This window comes from Sinocyclocheilus grahami, unplaced genomic scaffold (genome assembly GCF_001515645.1).
Source record: "Sinocyclocheilus grahami isolate Dianchi unplaced genomic scaffold, SAMN03320097.WGS_v1.1 scaffold76.1, whole genome shotgun sequence".
Lineage (NCBI taxonomy): Eukaryota > Metazoa > Chordata > Actinopteri > Cypriniformes > Cyprinidae > Sinocyclocheilus > Sinocyclocheilus grahami.
In genome coordinates this window covers 737,549-752,450 of record NW_015505255.1, presented here as the reverse complement: position 1 = coordinate 752,450, position 14,902 = coordinate 737,549, and the positions used below count along the sequence as shown (strand labels likewise).

At 39.1% G+C, this 14,902-nt stretch overlaps 1 protein-coding gene across 1 annotated transcript in view; it reads right to left on the bottom strand.

Annotated features, from left to right (window-relative positions):
• The window catches only part of rras2 (RAS related 2), a 37,612-nt gene that overhangs the window by 3,404 nt on the left and 19,306 nt on the right, over positions 1–14,902 (bottom strand). Inside the window, exons 3-4 of the mRNA XM_016273137.1 lie at positions 2,439–2,526; positions 506–608 (exon numbers count right to left, since the gene is read on the bottom strand). Coding sequence (XP_016128623.1) covers positions 506–608; positions 2,439–2,526 — 191 coding nt within the window. The remainder of the gene's footprint in view (positions 1–505; positions 609–2,438; positions 2,527–14,902) is intronic.

Below are 14,902 nucleotides of genomic sequence, written 5' to 3'. Positions count from 1 at the left end.
CAGGGGAGGGAAGGACACTCATATGAGGTCTCTGTTGATTCTAACAGTACGAGTCGTCTAAATGTCATGCAGGAGGAAATGCTTGTCATGGACTCTGGAGAGATTGAGAGAGTGTGTTCAGAGAGGCCTGCGCCATCAGCTCTGAGCGGGGTAATGTAAACGAAGGAAGGAAAGACTGTTTACTGCATAAACACAAAGTGGGAAAGACTCAAAGAGGTCACAAACCGGCTGATCACACTCCTCATTCCTCGAGGACACACACTGCAACGTGTGTGAGATCTGTTTATTTGCATGTGCTGGGTTTCACCGAGACAAAACCTGGGGCGTAAATTAGCATGCTTCTAATTTGACAGTTACAGAAAATGTAAATGTGTGCAAAGGGGAGGGACATTAATACAACTGGAATGACAAAAACAGAATGAAAGTGAAACTGAGACAGACAATGTAGGGGAAAGGGGAAGAAAGAGAGAAAGTTGAGAGAAAACGTGAGTGGAACGCTGCTCACCTTCCCCGGTCAGTGACAGAGAAGACAAGAAGGAAGCCCTCCCCTGTCCTCATGTATTGTTCTCTCATGGCTCCAAACTCTTCCTGTCCTGCTGTATCCAGGACTAACCAACACAGAACAGCCATGTTAGTCACCCACAGACAGACTGCACATCAGCACTATGGGTTTGATTAGAACTGTATCTAAATTAAATAAATGATTATTTTCTATTATATTCAGATTTCTTTATTTAAAGGCCTAACAGGAGTTGTGTTGTGTATCTATGGCAACAGTTAGGATTAATAAGTGTATTTACTAACAGGTGTGACTCAAACGGCAGATTGAATAACGTCTGTGTGAACAAGTGACAGAAGTCGGCTCCCTTCTTGAGTAATGCTTGAAATCACAGGCTCCTTTTGTGTTTTTTTTTTAGTGATCAGATCACATTAAAGTGGCATGAAATGAAAATGCATCTGTTTTTTTAAATGCATGTTATTGATCTTATTTTGAACAATGCATGTTTTATTTTTGACATTTTGTTTGACCTCATTATTTTTAATCAGAATTACATAACTTGATTTTCCTGTAAAACGACAGACTTCTCTTTCGTGACGTACGCTGGACTTCTCCAATCACTCATTTTGCCTAAACCCCACTTTTGCATGCTCACATTCCCCTGTCTCTGTATTTGAGTGCAATGCCCACATCCAAAAATCCCAAAAACAACCGATGGCTAGAACCAAGTCCCTGCCCTACTTTTTTATCATAATCTTTTGCATTCAGTTGTGCATCACAATACAGAAGAAAAGATCACATTCTGCTGTGGGACTGTATCTTTTCGACTCGAAGGCCCTCTGCTGTCTAACACAATATTCAAATGACTGTATGTTCTTTAAGAACTGTATGTTCGCCAATAAAAAAACAGTTTTTTGGCAGAAAAGTGTTTTTTTAGCATTATAACTTAGATTACACTTAGATTAAGTTGATGTAACAATTATTATAATTCAATAATAGTATTATTATAATATTCAATTATAAAATTATTATTGTCCCTTGGAAGTTTGAAGCTGGTACTGTCATCCTGGTTGAACCACTGCTTTAAAGAAAGTCATAAAGATATGAAAAATGTAAAGGCGAGTAAATAATGACAGAATTTTCATGGTTGGTAAACTAAGTATTTAAAGGGATAGTTCACCCAAAAATAAAAATTCTGTCATTAATTACTTACCCTCATGTCATTCCAAACATCTAACACCTTCGTTCATCTTCAGAACACAAATTAAGATATTTCTGATGAAATCCAAGAGCTTTCGGACCCTGCATAGACAACAACACATCTACCACTCACAAAAAGTATTCTCGTAGCTTCATAAAATTACGGTTGAACCACTGATGTCACATGGACTATTTTAATGATGTCCTTACTACGTTTCTGGGCCTTGAACGTGGTAGTTGCATTGCTGTCTATGCAGGGTCAGAAAGCTCTCGGATTTCATTTAAATATCTTAATTTGTGTTCTGATGATGAACGAAGGTCTTGCGGGTTTGGAACGATGAGGGTGAGTAATTAATGACAGAATTTTCATTTTTGGGTGAACTATCCCTTTAAGTTATGCAATTTTCCGCCTAGAAAATGTTTTCAATTTAAAGTATTTTTATTTTTTTTTACCAACCATGTATAATATGTATGCTGGAGTAAGTAGTCATTTAGTAGATGCTTTTGTCCAAAGTGATATTACAGTACATTTATTATAACCCCTCCTGCACAAGTATGCATAATGCATAGAATAATAACAAAATGCACCAGTTCCTCTGTAATTTATCTGATCTCTATGATGCATTATCAAATCATAAAGTGCTTCATCTTTGCTGCCGGTTAGCAGTATGTTGTTTCCCTACATCCTGTGCGATTTGTTTGACAATCAGACTCCTTCATCCATCAGCGGCATACTTACTGTCCAGCCGCGCAGGCCTCTCGTCAATCACACACTGCTTTGTGTAGGAGTCTTCAATCGTAGGGTCATAGTCAGTGACGAAGTATGACTAAACAAAAAAGAGAGAGAAATATAAACAAGAAAGGTCAGTATTACATCAGATTATAAGGAGATGGGAAGGCATCAAGAAACATTCATATTCAATATGAGAGATCCTGTCTACTAAAATGCTTTAATCTCTTTGGATTTTGATAGAATCGATGTCTCCTTGACAGTTTACAAAATCCCAAAATCCTGTGTATGTGGTTTGATGGATAGCAGAATTGAATAAACATGGCATTTGACGAAGCAGCTAAAAGACTTTTATTTAGAAATGTCAATATTTTGACTCAATTTTTACCAGGGAATTAGCATTGTAGTCTCTAAATATTTGCTTGTTTATATCTAAAGCTCACTTGAATTCATTTTAGATCATTAGATGTGATGTTAACCAGCCTGTCTGACACCAGTTTCCTTTTTGAGGAACCTTCATACACAAACATCATAAAAAACATTTACTTCAGCTTTGAGGGATCTACATGCATAAAGAGCATTTGTTTTGAAAGCTAGGCTAAATGAGGGCTTAGACTCATAACACAGCCCAACAGAAAAACTGTTCCGTCTCTTCTGAAAAATAAAAAAAGAGGTCCACCCTTGTGTGTATGGTCAAAACATGCCCTGACTTCATGTCAACATTATCTGAGCGGCCCTCCGTTTGGGGTTGATAATTATGGTTAATTAACCGCAAACTTTTCAGTTTCCACAGGCTATGTTTCTATGCTAATCTGAACACGGTATCAGTTTGTAGGAGAAGGGGGAGTTCTAAGGAGGCATTTTTCACATTTTTCCCATGTTTTGTGTGCCTCTCCTCCCAGGAGGCTGTTAAAGTGACGGCAGCTGAACGTTATATGTTCAGGCTCGTCTCTGTGTCAACTGAACACACGCTCATGCTCACACAAACACACAATGCCTAAGCAGTAGCTTCCTATTATGAGTTTGACTTATTGATGTTCCTGTAACCACTTAAATGATTTTAGCAAATGGCTGCAATATAACAGTGAAAAATTTAAGGGGGTCTGAATACTTTCCGTACCCACTGTATATACAATAGGGCTGGAGATTTAATGATTTAATTAGATTACGGTGAAAAATAACACGTTACAATTATTAATGCATTTAACGCACTTGCCCCACCCCAGACCTGCGTGGGTCATCTGACATTTCATACAGTTGATTGATGACAAATATGAGGCAGGGCAACAACTCACTGCGTGATGGAGCCTGGAGGACATAGTTGGAATGTCCCTAAAATTCAAGATATGGGGCAAAAAAAGCCCCTGTGAGTTTTTGTCTCATATTTACATCATATATTTAAGCAATATCCCACGAGCAATAAGTGCAATATCACACGAGTGCAAATGTGATACTGATCTTATACAACAGTTCAGTAAATAAGATAATATTGTGTTATTTTAGACACAATGTTGTCTGTTTTGCAAAATTTTGACAACGAAAATATAAAGACAAAGCAGAACTGTTCGTCTCCGAGCAACACGCAGCTGCATTTCATTTCTTAATGCACGTTTTGAACGAATTGGGAGAACCATTAGGATCATTGGATTTGAAGCGGCACTGCCCAGACCAATCGGTTTATGACATCAAAAGCATGCAGAGTCGTCTGCTCTCTAATCGCTTTCGTGGTACTTTGATGCCACACACCGTTCGATCTGATGGTGAAGATCCGCTTCAAGTCGAACAAGGACCATTCAATGGACCATTCATAAAGAGAACCGTTTACTTCACTCCTGAATGAATCAGCTATTTGAACGAATCAAATGAATGTATAAATGACTCGATGACTTAATCATTAAGACATTTAACACCACCTACTGGCAGTTTTAGTTTATTTAGAGTATCATTTCATTAAAGAAATAATTTCATATTTCCATAGTAATAATAATAATAATAAAATATTAAAAGTAGTAGTTCACCCACCCAAAAATGATGATTTTGTCATCATTTACTCACCCTCATGGTCCAAAAGAGTATATGTAATAAATTTTATGTTGAATCAAACAAAATGTTTCTTGCTGAAGCTACGTTTTGTAATGTCTGTTTGATGCTTTACACAACAATGACTTTAAATTATCTTTTGGGAGTAGTTTCTCAGCCAAATTTGATGTGGGATGAATTTGCAATTAATTAGATTAATTAATCGCCACGTCATGTAATTAATTAGATTAAAAATGTTATTCGCTTACCAGTCCTAATATAAAAATGTAATTTAATCCTGTGACGGCAAAGCTGAATATTCAGCAGCCATTAACTTTAGTCTTCTGTGTCACATGATCCTTCTGAATTTGATTTGGTGCTCAAGAAGCATGTCATATTATTACCAATGTTGAAAGCAGGTGTGCTGCTTAAATATTTTTATACTTGTTACATTGTGATACTTTTTTGCAGATTTCTTTTTCTTTAATTTGATCAGTTTTAATGTATCCTTGCTGAATAAAAGTTTTAATTTATTAAAAAAATAATAATTTTGACCACAAAATTTGAATGGTAGTATAGTTATTTAAATGAGGACATACCATAAACTTATATACACAATTAAATTCATTTAAAATTCATTTTATTTTTATTCTAATGTTTTTATTTCATTTTTCATAAATATTTTCCAGAATATCAGTATGTTCCTAATTTATAACATTTAATTTATTACATTTGTTATCTGCAACAATAGCTCAAAACACCCAAAATATAAAAAACACTTTTACTTTATTTAATTATTTATATATATTTTTTAAGTCGCTTGATCGTCACCAAAAGAAGGTTGTCATATTTATTCAACTTCTAGGGACAATATTGTAGCCAAAGAATAGCTAAGTAAACCAAAACACATAATCTTTATGCACATAATGCTTTGGTTGTAAGGCAGGTGTAGAGGGTCTGTGGTTGAACAAAGCCTGCATTTCAAAGTCAGACAGTAGCTGTGGGTAGTTATTTAGTAATGCCCACCTGTACACATCGCCGACCCGATGCCCACCTGTCCTACCTTCGCTCTGTGTGACAGCACGTCCCAGTTGACCTTCATCAGACGTATGAATGACCAGAACTAATGGCTAACTCTAACAGTGGGGGGTCCATCTGCTTTGGCCCTCACACAAACTCTCCCACAGAGAGTGTTTGTTCTTAGAAAGAACCATCCTAAATGCAAATCACAGCTCTTCCCCTCAACAAATCTACACTCTTAAAAATAAAGGTCCTTTATTTGCATCTATGGTTTCATGAAGAACCTTTACGATCCATGGAACCTTTCCATTGTGTAGAAGTTTCTTTATAGTGGAAAAAGGGGTTTTCAAAGAAGAAACTGTTCCTTTAAGAACCAATCACTGAAACGTTCTTTTGGGAAACCAAAAGCGTTCTTCAATGGCATCACTGTAATATGTAAAAAAGGCTTTTATTTTTTAGAGTGTAGCCCATTCCATTCAGGCGAGATGTTGTTGTCATGTGAAAAAGAGCCACGCTGTACCAGTGCAGGAGATCCCTGATATAAACATTTCAGTCATCAGACATTTTTAGGGGGCCTCCAAACTCCCTGAATGCTTTATAAAAGCTCTCCGCACCAAGGTATACCAATTAAAGAGTGCTAGCCAGAGTTTCCAACCGTGTCATACAACTCTCGGCTGCCATAAAGGGTGATCTGAGCCACCTGATGTAAAACATTCTGGGAGAGGAGAGGAAAAGGCCCACCCCAGTGAGTCGAAACCAACAGGGCACCTCCAACGTTTGGCCTAAAGGAAGGAAACTCCACCTACAGGGCCAGCAGCCAGCAAAGTACAGTCCTCTGGGTGGTGATGATTTCACAAAAGAGATAATCCAGTTACACCCACCCTACCTCCGCACACAAGGACACTCCTTTCCAGTCCAGTCACTTCTCTTTCTTTCTGCTTTTCAACACCCACCTATCCCTCTATCCATTCATGCATCCTCTATCCACCCAGTGAATTCATACCTTTAAACAGTAAGCGCTTGTCTGCCCAGAAAAAAAGGTAAATGCAAAGAACAGAGCAATACAGCAATACAAGAAATGGGTAACTAAGTGTCTGTAACTGTCTTTGACAATAAAAATGCAAACATAAAAAAAATGTGTGGGTGCACACCAAACTACACTCCAACATCACTATTCACCCACTTCCTAACCAAAGACGCCTCCACACATTGATCCATCTGACACATTTGAGATATGAATCACATACTAGGGTTGGGCGATGTCTACAAAATTGGCATCGGACGATGTCTACAGTGAAACATTGTGATGGACGATGACATCGGCGGGGGCGAGTGGGGGGAGGGGAGGGGGGGTGGAGTTAGGGGGTATGCCCGAAGCATGAATCCTTATAAGGGAAAACAGATTCCTAACACCGTGTCTACACTGGACGCGAGCGGCGCGACAAAATACTATAGAACCACTAGGGTTGGGTATCGTTCAAAATTTTTCGATATCGATACCTTGACTTCGATATTGGTTCCTGAATGATACTTTTTTCGATACCAATTTTATGAAATTAATTTTAACAAGATTACATTATCTAAAAAAAAAACTTTGGTTTTATTTTTCAGCTTGTTGATGTTTATACAAACTCAAAGACTTTGTAGAGGGGGGTCAAAATGGCAATTTTCACCTGAGGTTCAGAGCCAAATTACAAGGGGTTAAAAATGACTTAAAGATGGCAGCATCACAATGTTATTTTTACACAGAGATTAGTAGGTCTGTTAGTAAAATGTTGTCTTTAGCAATCTTTGTTGCATTATGTGCCAATGGTGGCCATTCAAAAATGGGGAAAAAGCACTTTTTACGTTTTTTTCTTCAAAGTTTGCATGCCTGTAACTCAAAAAGTATTAAAGATATCTTAATGCTGGAGCAGGGTTTCATAACCCTGGGTAAAAAGCGGTGCTAATCCTGCTTCTAAATTACAAGCGTGAAACGTTCCTTAAACCCAGGGTTAAAAGTAGGGTTTAGAACAACAAATACCTGGGGTTAAGTGAAGTGTGAAAAGCCCTATACTGTGTGGCATCAGAAGACTTGAAATATAGTGTAGGGTTAAATGGACTCAAATTTTGACATACATTTTAGATTTTTTTTTCATTCAGCTGTTTACAATCAAATATCCCATCTTTGTATAAAAAAGTTAGTTAAAACAAATGTTACTTCTTAGAATATACAATATAATATAGAATATTAAGATGTCAAGGTGAGAGAAAAATTACAGTAAAAGGAGATTACATTGTTGTATTCCTCCACTGCATTGACTGTTCAACTTAGACTCCTGTATTACACACCAATGCAGGATTTCCATCTAGTTTTCCATTCAATACAGCTCAATTCAACAGTACATTTGAGAAACACACTCCCATGAGATGGGGCTACTTCTAGGAAGGTTAAAATTAAATAAAAAATGCCAATGCCAACGTTTTCATTTTTATGGGCTCTGGGACACAATGGGCCTCATTTATCAATCTAATGTAGAAACGAGCGCAGATCTGTGCGCACAAATCAATTTACGACAGAGTTCACGTGTGATTTATGAAACATTCGTATGCCGCCGATCTCATCGTACGAATGATCGCATGTTGATAAATGTGGCGCCAGAAAACTATCGTCATTTGAACATCACGCCCCTAAAAACACCCAGGTTTTAATAGCCTCGCCCTAGAGTTTACAACACGGAGAAACTTTTCTCCTTTCACAGAAGCGCTGCAGGTGCATGATGCGACGATTGAATCCTCACGGTCTTGCTGCGCGCATATAAAGCTAAAGCCCTGTACAAAACAACAACAAAAAAAGACATTCTAATCTTACTGATTAACGATCGACTAATGAGCTTCGTTTGACGGTCAGGAATATAAAAATGAACAAAATGCTGTCAATCTACAATTCTCCACCGTATTTACTATGCTGTGCGCAACTTCATGTAACTCAAAAACTTGCGTACACGAGCTGAGACCAGACGTGAGATTTGATCGTAGCCACCGCTCACGTCCATATTGATAAATTCCAAATTTTGCGTTGAAACGACCGTACGCTCAATTTTCTGTCGTACGTTCGTTTCGTAAATGAGGCCCAATGAGAGAAGAAGGGACAGATTCATCCTAGAATGTATTCATCACAGTGCCGCTGACTGCTGCAGACAGTGCCAGCTTGCAGTCTGAGACCATTTGCTACAGGAAGAACCCTTGTCTTGTAGATAATCATGATGAAAAATAGGATGGTAGAGACAGGAAGGTCAGGGACATGTGACAAATTGCAGTTACGCTAAGTTTTTAATGATTCCCTGAAGCCACTGACCATGTTTGTAGTGCTCTCCTGTACACCGGTCAAGTATATCAATCACGTTGAGCAACCTGTAACCAACAATCTCCTTATTCAACATTTTACCATGACGACCTCTCGACATTCAGAGGTCTTCACATGGCTGACCTCCACACAAGCTAGTAGACGAGCTTGGCCTTTGGCAGCTGTCAGTAATAACGGGCAAATAGCTGTGATGGGAAGGTTAAGATGAAGCAGATGGACTGTGTGGTGCTGGTGTCCACACTGTGAGTTCAGGGCCTCCAACTCCCTCTCTTTCAGTACAGACTGACTAGCACACAAAAGAGCCTCCATTTCCTGGGGAAACTCCTATTTTTCCCATGAGCTCATGCAACAGCCAAAAAGTTCATTCAATAATACAATATGAACAAGAACAAGGAGCGTATAGGGAGTAATTGTTGAAAGAACACAGGGGATCGTATGTTTCTAGCCAGTGCTTTAAATAATGATGTAGTGTATCACAAATCATAGGTTAAGCAATCATATACATCAAGGATGTGCAAGATTCAGAATTGAAAAATGGGCTCATTCAATTCATAAGCTGGAATTTGAACTGAACTGGCCACACCTCACAGGAAGTTGAAGTGGAATTTGAAATGAGATGACTGGAAGAGGAATTTACTCAACTGCATATGGGTAATTCGGTGTGAAATCAACCAAATTTCAGAAATTTCCCCGGCTCAAAGTTTTGATTTTGCTAGTATTTTTTTCCGAAGAAAGATAAACATGTATAGTGATGATAGCTCAAATATTGAATGTCATGGATGAATATTTACTAAGTAATCCACTATCCGCTCTGAATCTCAGGTGAAAATTGCCATTTTGACCCCCTCTACAAAATAGTGGATTACTCAGTAAATAGCCATCCATGACATTTAATATTTTGGCTTTCATCACTATACATGTCTGTCTTTCTTCAGAAAAAATATGAGCAAAATCAAAAATTTTGACACGGAATGACCCATATGCAAAAACAGTCCACTAAAGGATGTCTAAATACAAAATATCGGTTAAAAAAGTTGAACTACCTCCTCCTATATTCTAAAGTGAACATCTGATGGAAACTTTACAATCCCATGAAGCCATAGGAGTGGGGTCTGCAATTCTGCATCCAAAATGTAATTCAAATTCAGGAATTCAATTCTTACTGCTCACATCTTTTGCAAATGGGCTGACGCTCATCTGAAACTGGCGGAACACACTAAACTTCCTGTTGACATCATGTGTTTTAGATAAGCAAATGCATTTCCATCCATTTTCTCATCACATGAACTGTAGCTGGAGGCTAAAAGCTGCAGAATCAAGAAGACACGCAACTCTTTATTTCCATATGTAATCAAGGATTCTAGCACATTCATTAATCGTTCCCAGCAGTGGTCTGATCAAATCATCTGAAACCCCTGGAAACTCCTCAGAGCAGCTGGTGAGGCATGAAAACCTCCATCTGTGGGTGAAGGAATCTACAGGTGTCCTGTTAAAAGTATAAACTCGCATTAAAATCACACAAAACCACATAAACAGACCATGGGGAAATCCAAACCATCAGAGATGTGTGTGTAGTGAGGACACCTGTGAATAGTTTTTGAAATGGAGCTTCATAAACCTGAAATAGTTCAAATGGATCCTGTTGATGGCCTTGCCAACAAGAGGAGCATCCCTGCAGAGTTTAAAAGAACAGAGAGACTGAGAGAGCTGACCAATAGTTTAGGCCTTCAATCATGTTGCAAAAGATCAGCGTGATCTAAACGCTCTGTTTGAACTCTCCAGGGGGTCCCATAAAGACACACGACCAACAACTGCCCCACTCAACACACTCAAAGAGCTAATTTCACACAACTGGCTTTTAATCGGCGGCTGACCGCTCTGCGTCATGGCCTATATTTTACCGCAATTTGGGGAACTGGTTTCCAGTTGTGTAACACATTTCCTTGTCACCTGCATAGTTGGCTTTGTTCTAAATTACACCAAAACAAGCAGAAGGACAGCATCACATATTAAAAAGAAACACTCTCAGCCTCCCTGTGAGCTCCAGATCCAGAGTTGAGCCACTAATGTTGCTAGGCTGCCACTGTGGCCTGACTGGCCTCTGATTTTGTTGTTGCGAAGGGAAAAAACAGATTTTTTTGTTTCGGTTGGCATCAGACCCTGAATGCTAGGACTACGGTATTCTTTTTTCAGTAGCATAACAGGCTGAAGTGGAGTACCATTCAGTTGGCTGGCCAAGAAAACCAATCAGTCATGGACCACAGTTAAAATTAACTATTTGACCTCATTCATCACAAGTAACTTGGTGACTCCACTAATGCAGTAAAACTATCTTATGCATGAGCTCATACATCTATTAATTTCCATCTGATGTCTTCAGAGCAGCAGCGAAGCAATTCCATATGGTGGTCTTTGGCTTAAAGTTACTTCTCGCAGGTGAACCATACTGAGAAACGTTTACAAACAGAAACTAGATTTTATATTGTAAGGTGGTGTGGGTAGTGGCCAGGGCAAGTCTTTAATGTGTTGCTATGTGGTTTCCTACTGGTCCAAGTCCCATCCCTAACTCTCTATTGCTGTCTGAATTTGCCCCTTATACCTTTATATAGTGCACTATCTGAGGGGATAGCCATTTGTAGCAGTTTCCAAAACCATGCTCTGTGGGAGTCATGCTAAATGAATTACCACATCTTGGCAAAAAATGGCGTACACAACCCTTCCCAGCGAACTCAATGTTCAAAATCGCTCACTTGTTTTCATTCACTCCATTTAAGTGGACTAAACTAATGACAGAATGACAGAATAGTGGAATTTTTTTAAGCAATTTTGGATGCAGCCTATGATATTCTGGCCCCTTTATTAAAAGTAAAGTTCACCTAAAAATGAAAATATTGTAATTAGGGGTGTGCCATATCATACCGTCCACGATAATACAAGTATACATTTTTACATGATAAAAAGTGTCATATCGCGATATAGTGGATATACGTTCCCTATCGCGCACAACAACAGCAGCGCTACGCAGACTGATCGGTATATGACATCAAAGTATCGTGAGAGTAGTTCTAGAGCATATTCGAGTGCAAACTCTTACCGTCAAAAATAGGTGAGGCACCTATCTTTAGCGGAGTGGTGTGGAGAGCCGCTTCTGGGACGCTTCTGAAACGTGCCGTGGCGCCGCTGGTGTAAACACAAGCATTGACTAGAGTGGCCGCGTTGGAGCCGTAACGCACCGCAGACGCGTGCAGTGTAAATTAGGGGTAAATAAGGGGTAAGTCACTCTCGCGGTATTTTGACGTCATACACGGATCGGTCTGCTTCAAGTCGAACACACAGCTGCTGCTGCCACCTTATGACAATAGATTTACTCTTCGAATTAGGTAGTTTGTCATCAATGACAGTAGCTCATTGGAAAAGGTTGGAAAATGCCCTTCAATTTGTTTGCACTAATAAATGCTGCTGCCTGCCAGCTGCAATCACCAATATAACATTGTTCCATGTTTTTTTTTTCTATATCGTTATCGCAAATATTCTTGAAATATTGTGATATAATTTTGAGGCTATATCGCCCACCCCTAATTGTAATATTTCCTAAATATTACATTGTGCTTCACCAAAATCAATCGAACGCATATACATGGTAAAAAAAAAAAATCGAAACTGTAAATAAAGCAAAGATTATTGGAGCAGGCTTTATGAGAAAATACTATTACTGTTTTTTTACAATTTCATGTTTGTAAATTGTACACCTTTTTTTTCTCATAGGCTATATCGCCCACCCCTAATTGTAATATTTCCTAAATATTACATTGTGCTTCACCAAAATCAATCGAACGCATATACATGGTAAAAAAAAAAATCGAAACTGTAAATAAAGCAAAGATTATTGGAGCAGGCTTTATGAGAAAATACTATTACTGTTTTTTTACAATTTCATGTTTGTAAATTGTACACCTTTTTTTTCTCATATTTTGCTGACACTCTTGGGTGTACCATGACGCACTCCTGCGATGCTGCTGACACAGGAGCCGGTGTTCTGACATAGAACACGGATGCACTGCTTCTTGTTTACAAGCAGAGGAATGCACACGCATGAGTCATGGTTCTCTCGTGAACGCAACACGGAAGAGAAGAAATTGTTGAATAAAGTTGTTATTTTTGTTTTCTTTGCACACAAATAGTATTCTTGTAGCTTGATAACATTACAATTGAACCACTGATGTTACATGGACTATTATAACAATGTCCTTACTACCTTTCTGGGCCTTGAACGTTTCAGTTGCATTGCCGTCTATGGAGGGTCAGAAAGCTCTCGGATTTCATAAAAAATATCTTAATTTGTGTTCCGAAGATGAACGAAGGTCTTACAGGTTTGGGACAACATGAAGTTGAGTAATTAATGACAGAAATTTCATTTTTGGGTGAACTAACCCTTTAAAGTGAGGATGTATTGCCATTTTATTTAATACCCCCAACCAGATATTCATCAAATCCATAATTTTTGGGGTAAACTACTATGGGTAAACTATTATTATAACTCTTGAATGCAGTCCACTGAATCTTTTGACACATTTTATGGTCTTCGGTGAAAGTTACAATACATATTCATTAACATCCATAGAACAGTGTGGGATGAATACCACGCCAAAATCTAATACTCAGGGTGAGGAGCAACACTAATATTGATGCTTGCCTTAGCAAGCAGCACTAATTACCAGACCACTTCAGATTCCAGGAAGTACATGACACAGAGTTGGATGAGGTCATGTGTTAGCATACGGCAGTCATTCAATGCTTGGAATGTGGTACGAGTCAGCCGTGTCAAAAACGACTATCAGCAGCGCGAGCAGGCTGAGAGCAGTCACCCTCTCGACCCCATCTAATCAAACAGCCTTCTTTTATGGTTACTGCTCTTCGGCTCGACGTTAACCACCCACATGGTCAGAATTCCACTACCACCACGGCTTTCTAAGGACAAAAGAGGAATTTTCTGATCAAAAGACCTTCACACAGCTTTCTGGCTACGTAATATTATAATATTTTGGAAGTTAAAAAGAGGCTTGTGCGTTGTTCCAGAAAGACTAACAGAATGAGATCTTTGCTTGGCAGCCAGACAGAAATACAGCACCATTACCGTTTTAGGCCAGCAGTCTCCCAATGCACAGAGAACAGAAATGCTATTAAAGCACCAGACTGCTGCTAATAAATAAGAGCTAATGGCACTACGCACCGACTGTCCTCAAGAGCCCTCCTGTTTTATGAAAGCGTGAAGAGAGCAGTACAATTCATCTCCAGACACCATTTTAACACCCGGGGAGGCTGATACAGATCACATTAAATCAAAACGTTCCTCCTTCTCAACAAACATCACTCTATTCTGACAGAGGAATTAGATCTTAATCCTGAAAGAATGTTTTGGTTGCTGAAGATTAGAGGTTACCGCAACCGGAGCTATACGAGTGCAATCTGGGGTCAGGTCCTGCATGCAAAACAAAAATATAAAATGTTTTGTTTGCTTATGCCAAACATTTATCAGAACCACTTGACATGTGTGCTCTTAGGCCAAGTGGTTCTAGTAGGCCACATGCTCTTGGGTCGTGAAGCAGGCTGTGAGACACACGTCCATCACCTGTTGAGGAGCTCTCCAGCCCCCTGCTTTCTATGCAACAGCTGCGCCGCTAATGAACTCAACTCGGCCGTCTAAACTGAACCTGTCTCGCTCGCTGACAACTGGCCTGCCCCTGTGAACTGGACCCCAGGCACCAGCAGACTGAGAAGATCTCCTGCAGTACAACGATACTTGTACTGCAGGACTGGATCATGTGTGACTTTATTATCTATTTTATTAAATGATTATACAAAAATATTCTCATTTATTGCTCTACAAAGGCCTTAAGCTGTTCATAGGAAACAGGATTATTAGAATCACTGAGCCTGGATTCCTGAAATCCTCAGTCCCTGTCTACTCCGACAATGTGAATGAATTTCAGGAAACCGTGGCATTGGATTACCGTCACAGTTTGAACTCTAACAGTAAACCGCTAACAGAAAAACTATACACCACAAAATAGGTTTCCATCCGCATATT